The sequence below is a fragment of the Cloeon dipterum genome, chromosome 1 (genome assembly GCF_949628265.1).
Source record: "Cloeon dipterum chromosome 1, ieCloDipt1.1, whole genome shotgun sequence".
NCBI classification, from domain to species: domain Eukaryota; kingdom Metazoa; phylum Arthropoda; class Insecta; order Ephemeroptera; family Baetidae; genus Cloeon; species Cloeon dipterum.
Window position 1 is genome coordinate 12,495,983 of NC_088786.1, and position 18,526 is coordinate 12,514,508.

Consider the following 18,526-nt stretch of genomic DNA (forward strand, 5'->3'; position numbering starts at 1 on the left):
TTCTGAGGAGTAACGCCAATTAAGTGCCTGTTTTGCATTTATATCTTTTTTCTGTCTTTGCTGCTACACATATTAACTTTTCAGGTTCCAAATTTAAATAAAAGATAAAAAATCGTTAGTAAAATAATGTTTTAATCACATTGCCATCATGATACATCTCATTATTAGGTGATACACATTCACATACATAGGGGATGAGTTTTGTTTGCGTGTTGCTGGTGGTGTGGTTTCTGTGTTTGTTTGTGTGTGTTTACCATAGTTTTGGTATAGAATTCATTGCAGTGAGCAATACGTCGATTATGGTTTAGTGATCAATTATTTATAAACGCGAACATACAGCTTGCTTATAATATAGTATATTTTTACACAGCATGTCATTATATATCTAATTTGTTTCCTTCTAGCACTCTCCTTCCCAATTATAATTTGATATATTATTTTTCTCCTGCCGGGGCATACTGTAAAAAAGTCTGAAATTTTATCCAAATGGGCGCAAATATTTTTCACCTTATGATGGGCACGTGCGTAGGAGAGTTGATCGCGCACTAAAAGTTTACTCTTACTGATACAGAATCCTACTGATACATACACTAAAACCGTTGTCATTGCACGCGGCTTTTTCGAAAACAATTTACCCGAAATGCCCGAACGCTTCAAAGGTTGTGTTAAACATCAAAAATGAAACTGTCTTGCTGGTTACGGAACCGGAATTATTTATGTCCACAGATAGTTTCCGGTGCTTTTGTTGGGGGTTCGCACCAAAGGTGAGCACCGCGTAAAGTGTATGTTACAAAGCCTTAAAATATTGCCAATCGGAAAAAACTACACGTAAAATTCTTAATTTATCTGGAAAATGGGTCCCGACGTCAAAAGTTTCCACAATCCTATGATGAATTCTGCGTATGTACAAATGATAAACATTGCCGGGGAAAGTCCTGCTTTTATTCCAGGTTATATACACACCGACTGAGTTTAGGAGGTGGTTGTTACACTCAACACAAATCATGTATGTACATCGTTAGTATTGCATAACCACTTTTTTATCTCGTATTTTGATTCGTGATGCTCGGTTTGCGAATGATAAACTCAACCATAAAACATTACTTTGTCATATATTTAACAAACGATCTGCAACATCCAACATCAAATAGAGATGCGCGCGTGTGTTCTTTACAACGAAACTGCTTTGATATTAATCGTGTTGAAACGACAATCATGGGCGCTATGATGTGACATTCAAAATTCGAAAAACATTCAACAGTGTAAATTCAACAGCAGTTTTTACATCGTATTTTGACCAACCACTCGACTTTTTGCGAGTGGTAACATTGCTTTGAAACGCATGAAATTCTGCGTGCTGCCTAAATTGTGGCTATTTGACGCCGTGTGGGTCTTGAAAACAATTCCGCTGATGTGGTCAGGGCAGCCAGATATTTTGAATGAGTCTATTTATAACTATATGTACATAAATTTCGAGTTTGAAAAGTGAGAAATTTTTCCGATTGAATTTAAAATCAACTTTGATACACACTCAGGTTAGTGGTTAATTTAGAGTTTGGGACGAGAGAACACTGAAATATTATTTATTTTTAGGAATGCATGTGAAAATTTCGTGGCGGCGATGCTTTAAATACAGACGAGATAAGCAATGGAAAATTTTATCAGATAAATAGAGTTTAGGTGTTTCTTCCTCATCGTTAACTGCGAATCGTTTTGGACCTTGGATAATACCTTACAGATAAAAGCTCGAGCTAGGGTACAAAAATGCAAAAAAATGAAGTTTTGTGGCAGATTTAACAAATTTAGATGATTTTCCTGCCGGAAGAATTCATTAAGAGTTGGCACCAAAATGTGATATTTTTACAAGTAAAAAGCAGATTTTAATTGGGAAGCCAGACCTTTTCTAACAGTATAAGCATTTCCTTGCTTTGAAATTGGGTTCACCCTAAATTTTCGATATCTTGTCTACTTATATGGTTCTCTTCTCTTTATATTTTACCGATTGATCAGTGATTATAACATCAGTCAAAAATCACCCAAAAATGATGGTGTTTGCGCGTCTCAAAACGCGTCAATTTCAATCTGTTGTGTGTATGGTGTTGTGCAAGGCAACACAACGGCAAATTTCGCTATTTCCTCTACAGTATTTGGACCTTCCTTGACTTTGTATATCTGTATTAAATGCAAAATTGACACTTCCCAAAGTTCTCAATGGGTTCCCCCTGCGCTGAAATTTTATTTAATATTAATTTCGAGGCGGGACCTTTTGGAAACAGAGGTTGAAAGTGTCGGATTATGTATGTATTGCGCGCGAAGCTTTTTCTTTGGCAGTCGCTCTTGTGCTTGTAAAATTGTATCCTTGTGATAATTCCAAAATTGGCTTTAATATGGCTTATGATATTCAACACGCTGCTTCACTCGCGACTCTATACAAGCTCATGTTTCTAGATTAAGTCCTTCTATGTGGGGAATCACTTACAGTTTCAACGAAATAATCAAGATTCAACTGTTTTTATTTGACTCAAAATAGAAATAATAAAATATAAAATCGCGCGTGGTTAGCGATGGCAAACTGATCTTGTGTGTTAGTGCGCATTTCTTACAAAAGACATAGTAGCACAAATTAAATTCATTTCGTCATTCCTTATCACATTAGTTGTGGTGTGTACATACAAATAACTTAAAACTATTTGCTGGGGAGCTTTCTGAAAACTTGATCCTTAATCGGTAAATATATACGACTACAAATACATGTTAATCCATGGCCTATACAGCGGATACAAAAGCTAATCAAAAGTTACTCTCAATTTTGCTAATGAACAGTCTTTTTTCCTCATCGCTAAATGATGTTGCGTTTGTTTGTTTTTCCCAATTGCTAATCGATATACACAAAATTTGTGGCCGAATCTGTCCAAAAGATACAAAATATTTCGTGTCAATCAACACAGTAACAAGGTTTTGGATAATGGTTGCGGCGAGGGAACAATCAGGTTCCGTGATGAATATACAGTATTCGATTAAAGCTTTTTTTCTCTTGGAAAGTGCGAGATCATCGGCCCGAATTGAGGAGCAAATCGGGTTGGTTACAGCACGTGCAAGTTCTCGCAGCTCTTAGACTTGCTGTCCCTGCACCACACCTTGCCCAGAAGACCTTTGACCTTGAGGCTGGCGGTGGTGCGCGCGCCGCGGTACTTTCGCCGCGACGATCGCTTCCGCATCAGGTTTTGCGAGCGCTCAGGGTCCTGCAATTTCAGCCGGATCTGCGTCAGGGTGCCCACCAGCAATTCGTCGACGTTGTGGTTGATCGCTACTGACGTCTCGATGAACTTGCAGTCGTACGAGGTCGCCAGGGTTTTGCCCTCTGTCAACAGAACGAGCAAAATGTCAGAATACGATAGTCCAAAAATTTGAGAGGCAAAATAGAAATAACAATCTCATCGAGTCAGCCTTTCCTGATCAAATGTGAAAAGTAAAAATCCGGTTGGTCAGGTTTGGCTTAATATAAGCTATTTAAACTTGAAGCTTGTTTAAACTTAAAGGGTCTACATTTTATTTTTAAAAATTTGCTATCGAGGATGCTTGTCCATGTTTCCTCCAATTTCGCATTCAAGTGCAATAACTGAAAGTTACGTATGCAAATCATTTCCCCCCTGATTTCAGGACAGCGACTAAAATGCAATATTCTCATTGGTGTATGAGTTATCAATTTTTTTCATATCGATGTTGTTAGCTGGCACTAAAAGCGTTTTGCCAGCCATTGAAATTCTGGGGAGAGGGAAAGAGAAAACAATAAAATTGAGGCAGCACGCGCAAACGCGCTCCCCATTTTTTTTCAGAGCGGCGACTGACTGCCTGGTGCAAAATAAATAAATGAGAACAAACGCAAATAATGTAGAGCTTTCCGTTTCCATTCAGGTGTTGCAGTGCATGCGAAAAAAGTCTCTCGTATCCTCCCCGGGCTGTTTGTCGCTCAAACAAAGACACGAGTCCTCGCCCTCTCACTTCGCTCGTGGCACCAGCCAAGGGACGCAATATAAAATGCCCGACATTTGTTTCCTCACTTCCGTGGATATTAATTTAAGTCTTTTCATACCAAAATTATAGCATTTCCCTTTCTCCAATAGATTGGAATTTAAACCAAATCTTTTTTTTTTTGTAATTTAAAGAACTAACGTCACAAATAATACAAGAGGCAAAAAGATCCTCCATTTTTCAATCTTCAAATATTTTTTCTAAACAATCAGCTTGTTAAAAAATGAATACCCTTAGCCAAGAATATGCACTATTTTCTGCCTGGAATATCTTATTATTTTTTAATTGAACATCATATTCACCTTCTGTTGTCACGACTCTGCTTCGGACGAGGTCAGTTTTGTTTCCAACCAGGATGACGGCTTTGGTGCCGACGGACGCAGTCTTCCACAGAAATTGGAGTGTCTCCTCAGCGGCTAGCTTGGACTCTCGTTCGGCTACTGAATAAACGACGACGTAGGCGTGTGGCTCGTAAGTTGTGATGCAGTTTTCGGGCTGCAACAAGCGGAGAGCAATTTGAATTTCATTTCACGTGAGATAAGAGGGCAGAGATGGGGGATGAAATATTGCGCCGAATATCTTTTCCACGAGTTTGTCGTATGAATAAATCTGCCGCTGTAACGTCTCCAAGTGAAAAGTCGTGCGACAAGCAGAGCGGAATGGAATTTTTTCGAGAGCCTCTCGCAGACAAAGTAGCTTTTCGTCAGCAAAATACCGCGCTCCACCCCTCGACAATCGTGTTTTGCCGCGAGTTTTCTCTGTTTCCAAAGAGTACAGTGTCAAGTAGGGGGAAACATGCAGAGTTGGCAGAAAAAATTGTGTATCTGCCGCTTGTTGAGGAATACAAAATTTATGCCATGAATTTGGAAATAAATTTGAATAAACCTGAGTCTGCACATTAAACTCTGATGAAACGAATAGAGTTCCTTCCATTTGATAGAAATCAAAGGACATTTAATGTTCTTGCAAAATTCGCATCAATGAAATGAATTAATGATTTTGATGGTGCCGCAACCCAAACTCAGACAAAATTCAAATTGAAACAACGTAGGCAATCCGCGTGAGAAATAAACATGAATCGGGCAAATGTGTGATGGACAACCTTTGGCCCACCACCTATACTTGACACGAGCCCTATTGATCTGTTGCCATGACAACCTGCACTACACCAAAGTAGTACTTTTAAAGGTGCTTCTGCAGGCGTACGCTTTGATCATTGTTGGTCCTACGTGCATGCATTAGCGGTATTAAGCCAGACTAAAGTAAATTTGTCTGCGCCCGGCTTAGAAGGAATAAAAAATTTACCACAGAGACCGAAAATATACCGGGAGATTCCATTAACGTTACCATGACAACATTTCATTTGATTTCTGGACATTTATAGAATTTTTCTTTTAATTTCGAGCATAAACATGGTCAATATTATAATAATATTCAGTGCATATCTCTTACAAAAGAACAAAATCGACCCAAATTGGCTGTTTACTCTGGAGACGACGAAGCCACGTGCCCTTGCATGAGTAAAGTTATGCATGCAGTGCTGCAGAGCTGACGAGCTGGTTGCATACTCATGCAATAATATATTTTTCCAGCGTGAGATTAACTTTGGGCGGCGTAAATAATACCATGTCGGTCCACGTTTCTAGTTCATGTTGGAAACGGTCCTAGCACCACCCACAAATCCTATTCCGCTAAATTATAATTTATTCAATAGCACAGAGTTAATTGAGTTGTCAGCGATCCGCTCTCCCACGAGCTGGAGAAGAAACTAAAAGTCACGCAACCCGATCTAATAGGGAGGAGATGAGCCTAAGATGAACTATATTTGTATACATGTAAAGCGGGAGAATCGGATGAGAAAATTATAGTGTGCCGACAAGATTTTGTCAAACACGCACAGCAAAAGGCATTTGACGTTTTTAATGTGCATCGTTTCCAATTATTATTATTTAATTTCAGATTCACGTGGCTATGATTTTGATTTTAATACAAAATTATGATATATATCAATTAATATAATTTTTGTCTGTTTCCCGAACTTAAAAATTTGACGATTTTTTTTATGTTTTGGAGGCTGTCAAGCTGCTTTCAGATGAAGCCGAAAACCTTTCCACTGTTTGTACGTTTACTCACCGACATTTCTGATGTAGGATGATCGATGAAACTGAGCTCCGACTCCTCGCCGTCAAGCAGCACGGACACAGCCTTCTCGCCAAACTCATCATCTGTTGACAAAAGCATGGAAAAGTTCTTAAAAAATGTCTCAGAACAGGGAGCCGGGATCCAATTTACCGGCCGCGTTGATTGGGTAACGCCCAGCAGCGGATAATCCGTTGCAAATTGCACGCCTGACACGTGCCCGATTTCCTGCGTGAAATTCTGCAAACGCTGGGCGTTTTGTGTGTTTCCTTTGCTGGCCGGCGGCCGGCTCAGGAAGAGGAGGCACTTCAAAGGCGGCACGCGTCAAAAGGCTTTGTCTGATACTGAATATTGTTTGACTCGTGTCTAGCACCGCTCTTTCCTCTGGGAAATGTATTTCACAATATTTGCATTGGACGGATTCATGCAATATTTGACAGGAAAATTGATCCTTGAGAACAAATTTCCACTCGAGGTTGGTTTCATTTTTGAGAGGTGGGAAAATTGATATTTGGCACGAAAACGGATCAATAAATGCAACTGGAAGCATTTTATTTAACGCTCACAAAAATACAGTGTTCTACGTTGTATCCGTTATTCAAGCGTTTCCTAGATTGAAAAACATATCACGTTAATGTGATTTCAAATTCCCAGCACAATCAAAGAATTTTTCAATTGATAAATTTTAAATTAGATATTCTAGTTAAGGACGATTTTATCGATTTTCTGCTGTCGGAGCAATTTTGAACAGCTCTTTGTGCTGTGCCAGAATTATAAATTAGGAAAATGGCATCGCTCATTGTAAACATTGTGATGCAAGTGGATTCAATAAATCCGTTGCCTTTCACTTTTATTGCCCTTGTCGCACGGTTTGAAATTGTGTCAATTCCAACCATCTAATAGATTTTGGCCTTGGGCGTTTTGTATAAGCCAACTGATGCGGCTGTGGGCCAACCTATCAAAAAGCCCAAACGTTTTTTTTTCGGAACGGGCCATCAACACAAGCATAAAGCCCACGTGTATTTTAGGTGTCCGCCCTTGAGTCAGATGCACACAGTTGCAGCGCGGGATTTGATCGATCTCGAAAACAAGCGAATAAATATTGGCTCTCGGGTTTGGCTGGTAGGCTGAGCAGACTGACTGCTTCTAAACGAAAGACTCCAAAAAGAGAGAAGGGACCGAACTTGAGCTACTTCAGCCGCGGAGGCAGCAGAAAATAAAGAGCGAGGGCAAATAAAAGACAGACACGACACCGGATGGTGTTTTGACTTTGCAAAAGAAACTCATCTAAAATGGCAAAAGGAGACTCCAAACTTTTCATCTAGAGCTCGTAATCAGACCTGCTTCGCAAAATTAGTTTTTCGTTTGAGCTGACTGAAATTTAGAACAGCGTTGGTTTAACATGGTCTCTTGAAACAGGTCTTTTATCAACGTCAAAAGCCCAAAAATGAACTTACTCTGTTGATTAAAACTAACTGATCTAGCAAAAATGTTCTTTTAATATTCTGGGCTAATTAAATCGGTCGGAGGACAATGTTTGACGAACGAATGGATTATCCCAATATTGTTGGAACATCCTGTATTTACACTGTGTTTCGTTGGCTTTCTCCGAGGTTTGTTTAGACAATATGTTCTGTTGGTAGGAAACGAGCAAGATATATATACATAATATATTGCGCTTTGAGCTTTCTTCATTTTCTGTGGCGCAGAAAAGAGCACTGTTCCTTGGGACTTTACTAGCGACCCTTCACAAAGATTCCCCGAACCTCAATCAACCTTTTTATTAGGCACAGACGCTACTGGGATCTGCTAAAACAAAACAGGACCATTTTTTCTACAGAAGATGAGATTGCGTGTGTGTAGAGAAAATGAGGTAAAAGCAACAACTGCTCTCTTGTTATCCTCGCGGGGTAAAAGAAAATAAAGTAAAAATTCGCCTGATGCACGCAATTCTGCCATAAAGCAGTTGTTTTATAATCGTGCAATTCATCTTCTTTTGTTTCGTTTTGTTCTGTGTTGCGGCTCTTCACCACCGCAAAAATATGCTTCAGTGTGCAAAATTTTATATTTATTTTTTTCGCAAAGTATATTCAATTATAATTATAAAACCTTTTCCAAAGATTTTCCATGGCAGTGAGCAGCAAAAGAGGAAATGTTTCTGACAACTTGTTAGCAGCAAAGTTCCTCTGATTTTATCAAAAATTTTAAAGGGTGAGTAACTCATTGGAAACGATTTCGCCTGAAATCTCAATTAACCCAAGTTTTGCTACGAAATTAGCGCCGGTTGAAGCCTTCGCATTTTGCACTGAGAACTTGGCTCTTTATTCATCTCGCGTGTGTAAAGCGAGTGTGTACGAACGACGGTACACTGAGTTTATTAAGTTATTAAGTTTGGTGCGAGCGAAGCAGGCCCCCTTTGCTCGACGCCACGCCAAAATATGCAGCCGTCTGCTTTTGCCCAAATTGCGATCTCTGCTTTGTGGAGACCGAAAGCAAGCGAGGCCGGATGCTTTCAAAATAATCCTATTATCTTTGAATAATAATGGCAAAGGACACGTCACGTTCTAAAACTTGCGTCGTCTTGAGTTTAGACGGACAAACTTAAATCATTTTTCTCTAGAAACATATTAAAAATATCTGTTCTATTTGACGATGTTCAGTTTTACTCAAAACATAAAATTTAAATTAATCGAACAGAAATCCGCAGAAGTAGCCCTCTTTTCCTGGATTATCAATCGACCGTTGTCAATTTTGGGGCAATTGATCCCCGGCCAACGAGCAACCAGAGAAATGTTTGATTTGCAGCAGTGCTGGCTGGCTGGCTGCTGCTGTTGTTGTTTACGATTTGCCCGCTCCATTAGCTCTCGACGGGCGTTTAAAATATTGACCGGCCGCAAGCAAACGCATTATATTTCACGCTCCACTGGGAGCCGATGGAATTACCAGAGAACATTACATTTCGGCAGTTGAAAACGGAGCTCAAAACAAGCAGAGACTGTGCGTGCAATGGTTCATTCAAAATTGAAACTTTTCCAATTAAACTTTATTAATCAATGGCAGCAAGATTTTTGCCGGCGTCGGCGCCCCGTCGATGCTTTGTGGCCGTCAGATTGAACGTTATTGTTTTTTGCGAATCTGATAGATTGCGAGTGGAGAATTTTATCACGGATCGTCGAGAAATTCGCGGAATGCCATAAAGAGAAGCTCAAGGGAAAGTAAATGTTAACAGATATGCATGGCCTGCTCGACTTGCAGAGAAAATTAATACACAATTCACGGACCCTTGCCTCTAGTAACTTGCCAGGCCTCACATAAAATACAACAAAACGTCCTTGTACAAGCCACTGGGCAAGATCAAAGGCTTCGCTGGAGAGGCCCATTAAAAGGACGAAAACTCACTGCTTCCGATCGAATTCCTAGCTACTGCTGTTGCCTTCAACGTTGGTGGAGGATTATGTACGTTCTTTTTTCTTTTGTCCGCGCAATAATTTGAGAGCTGCCTCGAGCAAAGAGCGTTCTAGCCAGGCACTTGAGACTGGACGCGCCGAAGCAATTCAGCCATCTCTTTAAAACATGTATGCGCACAGCAGCAATACAAAAATTTTCACAGTTGAGTAAAAAATCTTATAACATAAGTAAACATGAAAGTTCAAAGTGACTAGTTTTATTTTGAATTAACTTTTGACATTCGCCATAAGAAAATCTGAGTCATGGCAGCTGCTTCTGTTTGAAGTGCGACTTACGAGACATATCATATTTTTGTTGCTGAACACTTTAAGTCGAGCTTCTAACGCTAAAAAGAGTAAATCTTTTACCACCCTAGGACAAAATAGGCATTCGTAGAACCAGCAATAAAAAAGAAACAATTAAGCTGAACTTTTGAAAGAGTTTCGCCTTTTAGCTTTTATTTCCTTCGTGTCGACTGCAACACGAAGAGAAAGAGGTGAAAAGCGTCAAAGATAATTGTCAGTTCTGTCTTTGCTCAGAAGGAGAGGCTCGAAAGTCTGGCAGTTCTGTTTTCATATGTCACGTTCGACCAACTGGCGATTTGTGATTGAAATGACTGTTCCTTTCAACCAAACGGAACAGCAGGGATTTTATGTCACAAAGAGTGATCGATACTCAGTAGACCCAGTCACTATTCACATCCATATTTGCAGTCTGAGAGGGACGTTCAATTGGAATGAGAAGAGGAAAAATTTTATATTAAATACCAAAATATGTGAATTCAGGTTATACGCGGGCCGGTTAAAAAAATTTCGAGCCATCTTGTTTTAGAAGTTACAAGAAAAAATGCTGTATAAAAATCAAAGTGTTACACAATGAAAAACAATAAATAGAGCAAAACGTTAATTAATTTAAAACCCCGTGTGCAATAAAAAATTGGAGTAATGAACTCGGGATAAATCCGCAAGCTGTCACTCACTGCGACAACTGAATTAGCGCTCACGTTGGAGGCAGGTCTGGTGCATTTGCATATATGCAAAATGCACACTGGGGAAAGAAATTGAAGATGTCAAGTGTGACGGAAATGCATTCAAATGGGTGCGGCCGAGCGACCTACTAACACGTATCATGTCACACCTCTCGAGCTGGGGACACACTTAGTAAAAATACGCTCTCAAATGACGCAATTTGACTGGCTGAAAGAACGAGTGACGAAAGCCGTTTCTGATGAGGGGCGCAGCTCCAGATTAGATTCGTTAGGTTCTACCCGTTCATTCTTTGCAATCGTATTGGCAATAAAAAAATCGTTTCCATACCACTTAAGTTTGCAATTAGTGGTGCAAAAATTGTTTAGCAAAAATTATTTTACAAAAGGTCAACCAGCAATGAAAAATTACCGCATTTTATAGCGCTTAAATATTTTTTTGCTAGCTGCGCTCGACACTTGCATTTATTGCTCAGTGCGTGTAATTACTGCATGCTTCTCGTGCGTGCAGTCATTCACGAGGAAATGCGCCGTGAATTTAAGTACATTTTAAGTGTGCAAACTAGGTCAAAATCAGCAGAGCGCATTAAATCACGTGTTTTTGCCTCTCTGCACCGACATGAAAATAGCTGCGAATACTCACGTTGCGTGCCGTGGGGGTCCTGGAGAATGTAATTAAAAATGTGTTTTCACGCTGCGAGGGTGATGGTAACAAGAACGTAATTCACGTTCGCAACAATACCCTTTAATAATGAGAAGATTAAAATTGCAGGAAAGGCAATCTTTCTTTCTGTTCGTGTTTCATAGCTAACGAAACGACGAGTTTTCTTTTCATCTGCCAGTAAAAGGCTCAGAAATTACTGCCTTGTTCCATTCAGTTAATCATAATAATTCTAAAATCACCATTGCTACCAGCAAAAACGGTCGATTTGTTTATTTCAAAATAAAGGGAATAAAATTACGACTGCGTTTTGCTGATTTAAAGCTTTAATTTACAAATGGGGAACAACATTTTTTTAATTTAACCACGGCTGATTGATTATTCAGGGTGCTAGTGTTTTGCTAAGGGGTTAAGAGCTTTCAGCGGACACGTTGATGGACGTTGATTATTTTAATATGCAAATTTTGATTCCCAGCCATTTTCCGAGGCCAGCCGAGTGACTGCCACTAAAAGAGCTGCGACAGCAGCAAAGGTCGACGCACTGAAATAACAAAAAAGACGGAAAAGAAACTCCAGCGCGAAGGTCAATGCGAGTGTGAATACCGTCACTAAGTTTGTACAGGCTGCGGCCGTTCTTGAAAGAAAGTAAACTCCGGAGTCGATTCCAAAACAGAAGCGGCCGCTCTGAATAAATAAATCGCACGCCAAGTTGATCTAAAAGCAGACCGACTTTGAAAAGCGCTATTTTTGGCAGGCTATTTAGGAGACAAGTGCGCGACAATGGTTGCGTTTTGGTCGTTCGAGCGTGCAAACACGCACACCCTCCCTCACGCGGCACCGAGAGTGCATTTGACGCCGCTGACAATGACTAATAACGCGGGCAGAGGAGGAACCTGACTGAGAGAGAAATCCCGGCCGGTGTAAGTACACACAGAGCCGACGTGCAAATGATGCCGACGAGGGCTAGTGTCAAAACATTTGTCACTCCGAAATGCACCTTCCGTTTGGCGCTCAACTCGCTCCCTTGAAAGCCTCCAGCTCTTCTCTCATTACGAAATTCAAATTGATTCTCACGCGCGGTTTCTCGACTGGGTTGCTAAATTTCAGTTGCCGAAATTACTTGTTTAGTGCGCTGTTAATGTTTGTTCCGAGCTCGTGGGGAGCAAAAGCAAGGGACACGTGTCACCTGCGCACAGAATGAGTCGCCCTCAGTTTCTCATAATGAAGCGTTCTCTCCTCCATGTGTGTTCACGTATATACATTTTAATGGAAACATTTGACATGCTTCGCCAAGCGAGTGATCCTGTTATTCGCTTGCAGGCACAAACGAAGAAATATGCGTCGTGGAAATATCCGAACGGCACTGGAGTCGTCTTTTCAAAAGAGGTATGAAAAGGTGGCTTAATTAATTGTGCACATTTTGCCATCAAAGACTGAACTTCTCTCACATTCTGAGAAAAAAGCTGTGCACCTGGGCCCTCGAGCCGAGGCAGATCAATTTAGCAAATTTCGAACTCGCAATCTTAACCAAGAGACTGGGTCAATGAGCGTGAGCCAAATTTATTTGCTGGAAGTGTCGTGAGTTAATACTGAAATTTACTCACCAAGTGATGTATCGTAGGCGTGCAGGTATTCCGACGTCATAAACTGCGAGATGAGCGAAGACTTTCCCACGCCCGCCGCACCAAGCATGATGACTCTGTAGGGCAGGTTGCCTACCCCACTGGTGCTCGACTCCCTGGAGCTGGCGAGCGACGCCTCGGCGCTGGTGCGTGCTGAGCCAGGATAACTACCTGTGCCCAGGCAAACCATGTTCTGCACACCGGCGCCAATGTGCTCCGTGCTGCAGACAAAGAACAAAAACTTATAAATCTTTTGTGAAAAATCAGAAGACGGAAGACAAACTAGGCTTCAATTATGCGGTGGCCTAATTGTGGCACTGCGACATTTTCCCGCCCACGAAACCCAGCAGAACTCACCAGGGAGAGAGAATTATGTGCGCAATTCAGAGGCAGCATCCAGTGCCGCTCGCATAAATCACATCAGGCTTACCCTCCGCCCCAGATAAACTTTGCAGAGACAAATAATACACACGGCCATATGCTAGTCTAATCCATGTACTGCATTTCTGCCAAATCTCTGTTTAATAGGCCACTAGCGTACGTGCCCCTCTGGGGACGGGAAATTCATTAAAAATAAATCTGTAATGTTGACTAAAGCAAAGAATATTTGGGCGTGAAAATCAATTTAGAGTTTCAATCGAATGTTTGAAGAACGAGGGTAAACCGCAGCGTGTGACGATTGTGCCAATCAATTTCTCACATTGAGGATTTCCACGTGCTCGACCGGCGAATATAATGCGGTGGTAATTATTGCTCGTTGATGGGTCTGCCACCTAATGGCACGAAATTCCTCATTAAACGGTGGCATCAAGATTAACCGGCAGCAACTCAATTATTGTTTTGACGGCAAGGAAACGCTTTCCCCTGACGTCACTTGGACCCGAAAGTGAGTGTCATGCACACGCTTCTCCAGCCTGCTATGCAGTCAAGGCGCCATTCCTGTGCCATTTTTCGAGTCACTTGGCTCTCTTATCCTTGAGCGAGTCCAATTTTATCAACACCCTACAATCTGGTCGATCTTGCGTGCGAATAAAGATGAGCCTTCCACTTCGCTGCGGTTTTCAATGCAATCTGAATGAAAGGTGTTAGATTTTCTATGATCGCATGAGGATTACTCTCACAATGAGAACCTGGTAGAAATTTTTATCAGAGAGAAATAAATTTAAGAATGTTCTACAAGCTTCTACTTTTACTAGGTTTTGCAACGAAGCTTAGATAATCAGGGCTAATTGGATTATCCATTCTCCAGTAAAAATGTATTTCATCGGAGCAAGAGAAGAATGGAGCTGGGAGAAAAAGCAGATATCGCGAAAGCACATATTCGCATTCAACCTCCTCTCCCCTTTTTCTATTAATATGAAAGCCGCTGCTGCACATCCACTTTTACCTTATTGTAAAAAATGCTTGCAATAAATTCGCCTCGCATTCCATGCGAGCAGGAAGTTTTTTGTGTGCTTACGATGATAAGCTAACTCAACATTCGGGGAAAAAATCCATTGTAGAATTACTCCAGCTTGTTGCCAGAGAGGAAAAGCTGCTGCAATCGTTTTTTCGTGTGCCAGAATAAATGTATTAATTTGCAGAAGCCCCCATAGCTTTTTACGCGAGGCCATGAGCCGCATTAACTAGATCCGCGTTGTTTTTATAGAATTGCAAACGTTGATGCTCAGTTTAAATAATTAAAATTCAAAAGTCTCTTGTATTTGTTGTAACAACTTTCATTTGGCTTTGAAAATTAAAAAAAAATAGATATACCATTTGGCTAATAGACACAGTTTCCATCTAAACAACGGAAACTTGGTAAATAATGCTGTGTTTTATTCAACATTACAATTTTTAAGAAGAGCCCCACTAATTGAATTCAGCCTCTAGGCATTTTAGTTAATCTGAATACACAAGCTCGAGAGTTTGTGGCGGCCGCGAGGAGGCACGAGATTTGGCAAAGAGATTAAATTATTACTCTGGTGGCGGCTGGCATTGATTTCCCGCGCGTTCGCACACACATACGCGCGCGCGTGGTGTAATAAATTACAATTTGACCTAATAAAAAGTGACAGAATAATATTTCTGAGTGATTTATACAACATTAGACTAATAGTGCGGAGCGTCGGTTCTCGGTCAAGCCGAGTTTGGCGGGGGATGAAAATGCATCCGCGTTCCCTCCTTATTGCGCCGCGTGACCGAAATGAAAAAATCCGCCGTTTGGAATGAGTGGCAATAAAATCGTGTGAGTGTGAAATTGCCGCACTTTTTCACTCTCAGCGCGCGCGCGCGAGAGAGAGAGAGAGAGAGTGCAAACAGTCCACTTACTCTGGCCTCCACTTTGATTGATTCGCATAGAGATAGGGAGAAGCAGCTTTGGTCGGTGGCTGCAAACTTTGATGCCCGGTAAACCCAGAGAATAATATGAAATCACTTCAGGGAGTTCGGCACTCGGTGTCAAGCAAAGTTTTTCACTCAGCGCTCTATTAGGATTGTTTTGGTTCGCACAAGTGGCGACCAGCAGAGTATTGACTGACAAAGGAATTTCGCCCCACTGCCCCATCATCAACGCTCGACCTTTTCAGCGCTTTAAACTGTCAGTATATGAACATAATGAGGCGAAGGGCGCTTTCGCCGGTAAAACCGCAAAGTTTGGCGCTCTGACCTGTGCGTGTGGCTGGAGTTGCTGGAGGCGACACTGGTGTTGCTCTTGGAGCGTCTGCTTTTGAGCGAGTCGCCGCGGTTGACGACACCCTTTCCTGTGATGCTGAACTGCCTAAGCCTGTAGTACTCTTCCTCGTTGCCGGTGTTGGGCATAGAGGCCACCCGCGACCTTTGCTGGGGCAGGCTGAGGAAGTTGGGCCGCTTCATTGTTTTCACCGATTGTGAGCGGCTGTGGTGCGGACTGCCGTAACGCATGTCAAAGTCGTGCAGTTCCTGTAGGCGAAAATAGCGTGGTAAAAACACGTGTTATAGATCAACCGGTGGGGGTTGCACACTGAATAAATGCACGATAAATGTAAATCGGTCAGAATAAATTCAAAACAAATATATCAAAATTAATGAAAACATTAGACTATTTTCTCATGCAATTATCAATGAAATTGTTTCAATCTTTACATGTTAATGAGAATATCTGATAGTTTAAATAAAATTAACACGTAAAAAAATCAATTTTTTTTGGCTCAATGATGATACGTTAATAATATTAAAATAAATAAATTTAAAGTAGTTTAAAAAGATATGATTTTGTGTGTTCACTTTTTCACTGCACTAAAATCACACTGTGAAGGGCTAGCAAAGGTAGTTCATGCCTGAAGGGTGAGTTGGTTGGCGACATCGGGTAGTTGTTGCAGAGGCTGCTTCATGATTGCTGTTGGTGAGTTGCTTGGAAGTTCAAGAGACGACCCACTGGCCGGTGTGACTACCACGCTGCTTGGTGAGCGGCATGGTGAGCCCGCCGGTATATATAAAGCCGCGGGACCCCCACTCGCGCCGCCGGACGCGATTTCGCTGAAAACTTCCCCTTCGGCCGCAGTGTCCGACGTATTGGACGACTTTTCCTGGTTCAGCTTCTGCTTCGTGCTCTTCTGCTCGCCCTGCTAACGAGGATATTGTGTCATTTTCCGTGTGATCTGTTACTTAATTGAGGAGCGAGTGCCAACGAGGAAGCACTCGCCGCGAAATCGGAGAACAAGCAAGCGGCACTTCAATTGACTCATCAGCAGGGCGGGCAAAGAAACGAGATTTATGACTACTGGATAATTGAATTAGGGAAGTAATGGGAAGGTTATGGCATAGTGAAATTTTATTTTAATAATTATAATGAATTTTGAATGTGTCTAACAAAAATATTTTATTAATTATCATCTCTCTTGTTTTTTAACAGTAGATTGATTTTGTTCTCATAAGATGTGACTAGTAAAAAATTGAAGACAGAGTTTATTAATTAAATATGAGCTAGGAAAAATAGCCATACACAAACCTGATTTTTTGCTTCGGCAAAGAAGTCAACGCGAAGGTCGGGCGCGGTCCTCAACTGTCCGACCAGCTGAGGGCTGGCCAGGGCGACCTGCACCTGTTCGGTGTCGGTGATAGTGACCACGGTGTCAACGCCCGGCGGCGAGCCCATGCAGTCGGCCGTGGCGCTGCGGATGAGCAGCGTCGGCGGCGACGGCCGGCGCGGAGGTGTTTTCGGGGGTGGCGCCCGGGGGCTGCGGCACCGCAGACTGAGCCGCCCGCGTCTGCACTTGGCCGAGATGCTGCCTCCGTTGGCGCCGATCGCGCTTGAATCCACCAACACCACGGCATCGACGCCCCTAAGGACCCCAATGGGGCCTTCCTCGACGCTACTGCTGCCACCGCCGGGGTCAGGCGCCGATCCGCTCGGCGGCGTCGTCACCAGCAGGGGGTCCTGGTCGGAGGCGGTGGAGGCTGCCCCCGCGGGCTGCAGTGTCACCATCGCCCGCCGCCCCTGGGCCAACTTGCACGCGGCACTGCCCACCGCGCCAGCAGTGATCCGCCTGAAACAAAGAATTTATTTTCAGAGTTTTCAATTTGTAATTAAACAAATATATTGTATAACAAAAATGATTGAAACGACACATTTTCACAAAAAAATGTACATTTTTCAGAAACTTTGTTTCTTTTTAGTGCATTTCCACAAATATAATTTTTCCTGGGCAATTTAACAGGTTAGTAAAATTCTAACTGAGCTTTAATTGTTGAAACGTATGATTCGGAGTATCAAATAAAATAAGAAATGTGAAGGTAGCAAGTCATGACCAGTCCATTGAAAGCAAACGTGAAGTGGCACAGTAGTCTGGAATTCCGCAACAGTGCCCAGATTAATATTGATTTCCAACGGTTCGTTTTAATAAAAAGGCGGGGGCCAACATTCGGAGAGAGCTCGCGGTCACAGATCAGCGACCACGGTCAAATTGAAATTGAAGAGCTTCGGGGGGTGAAAGGGTCTCGCGATTGAACAAAAGGTTCCAGCGGCAAGGCACTCATTGTTTAGATTGAATGCAGGCTAAGCTGGGGTCGGTGGATACATTTCTAAATGGAATCTGATGAATCGAGAAAAGCGAGCGTGCTGATCTATTTCTAGGAGATTTTTTTGTAAAGATCATTATTTGCCATGAAGAAATATCTAGAAAAATAATAGCAATTTCTTGAAATAAAACTTTAATATATTTTATTGTACTATTTCCTTGTTCATGCAGTGTAAAGAAGAACTCCCTTTGTTCTGAGAGTGCACTTGGCATCATGTGTAAAATTTGCTCTCGTTTTTAGTCACATTCGCGGCTCTTTCCCCGTGGCTGACACCACGAGTAGGTAGGTGTTTGAACATTATTCTCTCGAGTCTTGGCGTGAGCTCTGGGACGCTTCTCAGAGTCGCTATGACGTCAACACTGGTGTTCCCCGTCCGACTGGCAACGTGAGTACACACACACACACACACACACACAAATAATATACTCGGACGACTACTCGCTGCCACCTATCATCGTGGTTTCCCTGTTGGCGCAGAGTGGAATTAATTATGAGAACAGGGATTCCCGTGTGATGCAACCGCACTCTTTATTCTTCCCCTCATACAATTTTCATTTGACGCTTGCCTGTTGGTCATCTCCCAGCACGTCGCAAACCGCATCA

At 42.0% G+C, this 18,526-nt stretch overlaps 1 protein-coding gene across 1 annotated transcript in view; it reads right to left on the reverse strand.

Annotated features, from left to right (window-relative positions):
* Positions 1-112: 112 nt before the first annotated feature.
* LOC135934443 (uncharacterized) overlaps positions 113-18,526 on the reverse strand; it is a 75,547-nt gene continuing 57,133 nt past the window's right edge. The window contains exons 2-8 of the mRNA XM_065476187.1: positions 16,854-17,391; positions 16,183-16,467; positions 15,534-15,805; positions 12,869-13,107; positions 6,166-6,257; positions 4,335-4,527; positions 113-3,361 (exon numbers count right to left, since the gene is read on the reverse strand). Of these exons, the coding sequence (XP_065332259.1) occupies positions 3,084-3,361; positions 4,335-4,527; positions 6,166-6,257; positions 12,869-13,107; positions 15,534-15,805; positions 16,183-16,467; positions 16,854-17,330 (1,836 nt within the window). The 5' untranslated portion in view covers positions 17,331-17,391 and the 3' untranslated portion in view covers positions 113-3,083. The remainder of the gene's footprint in view (positions 3,362-4,334; positions 4,528-6,165; positions 6,258-12,868; positions 13,108-15,533; positions 15,806-16,182; positions 16,468-16,853; positions 17,392-18,526) is intronic.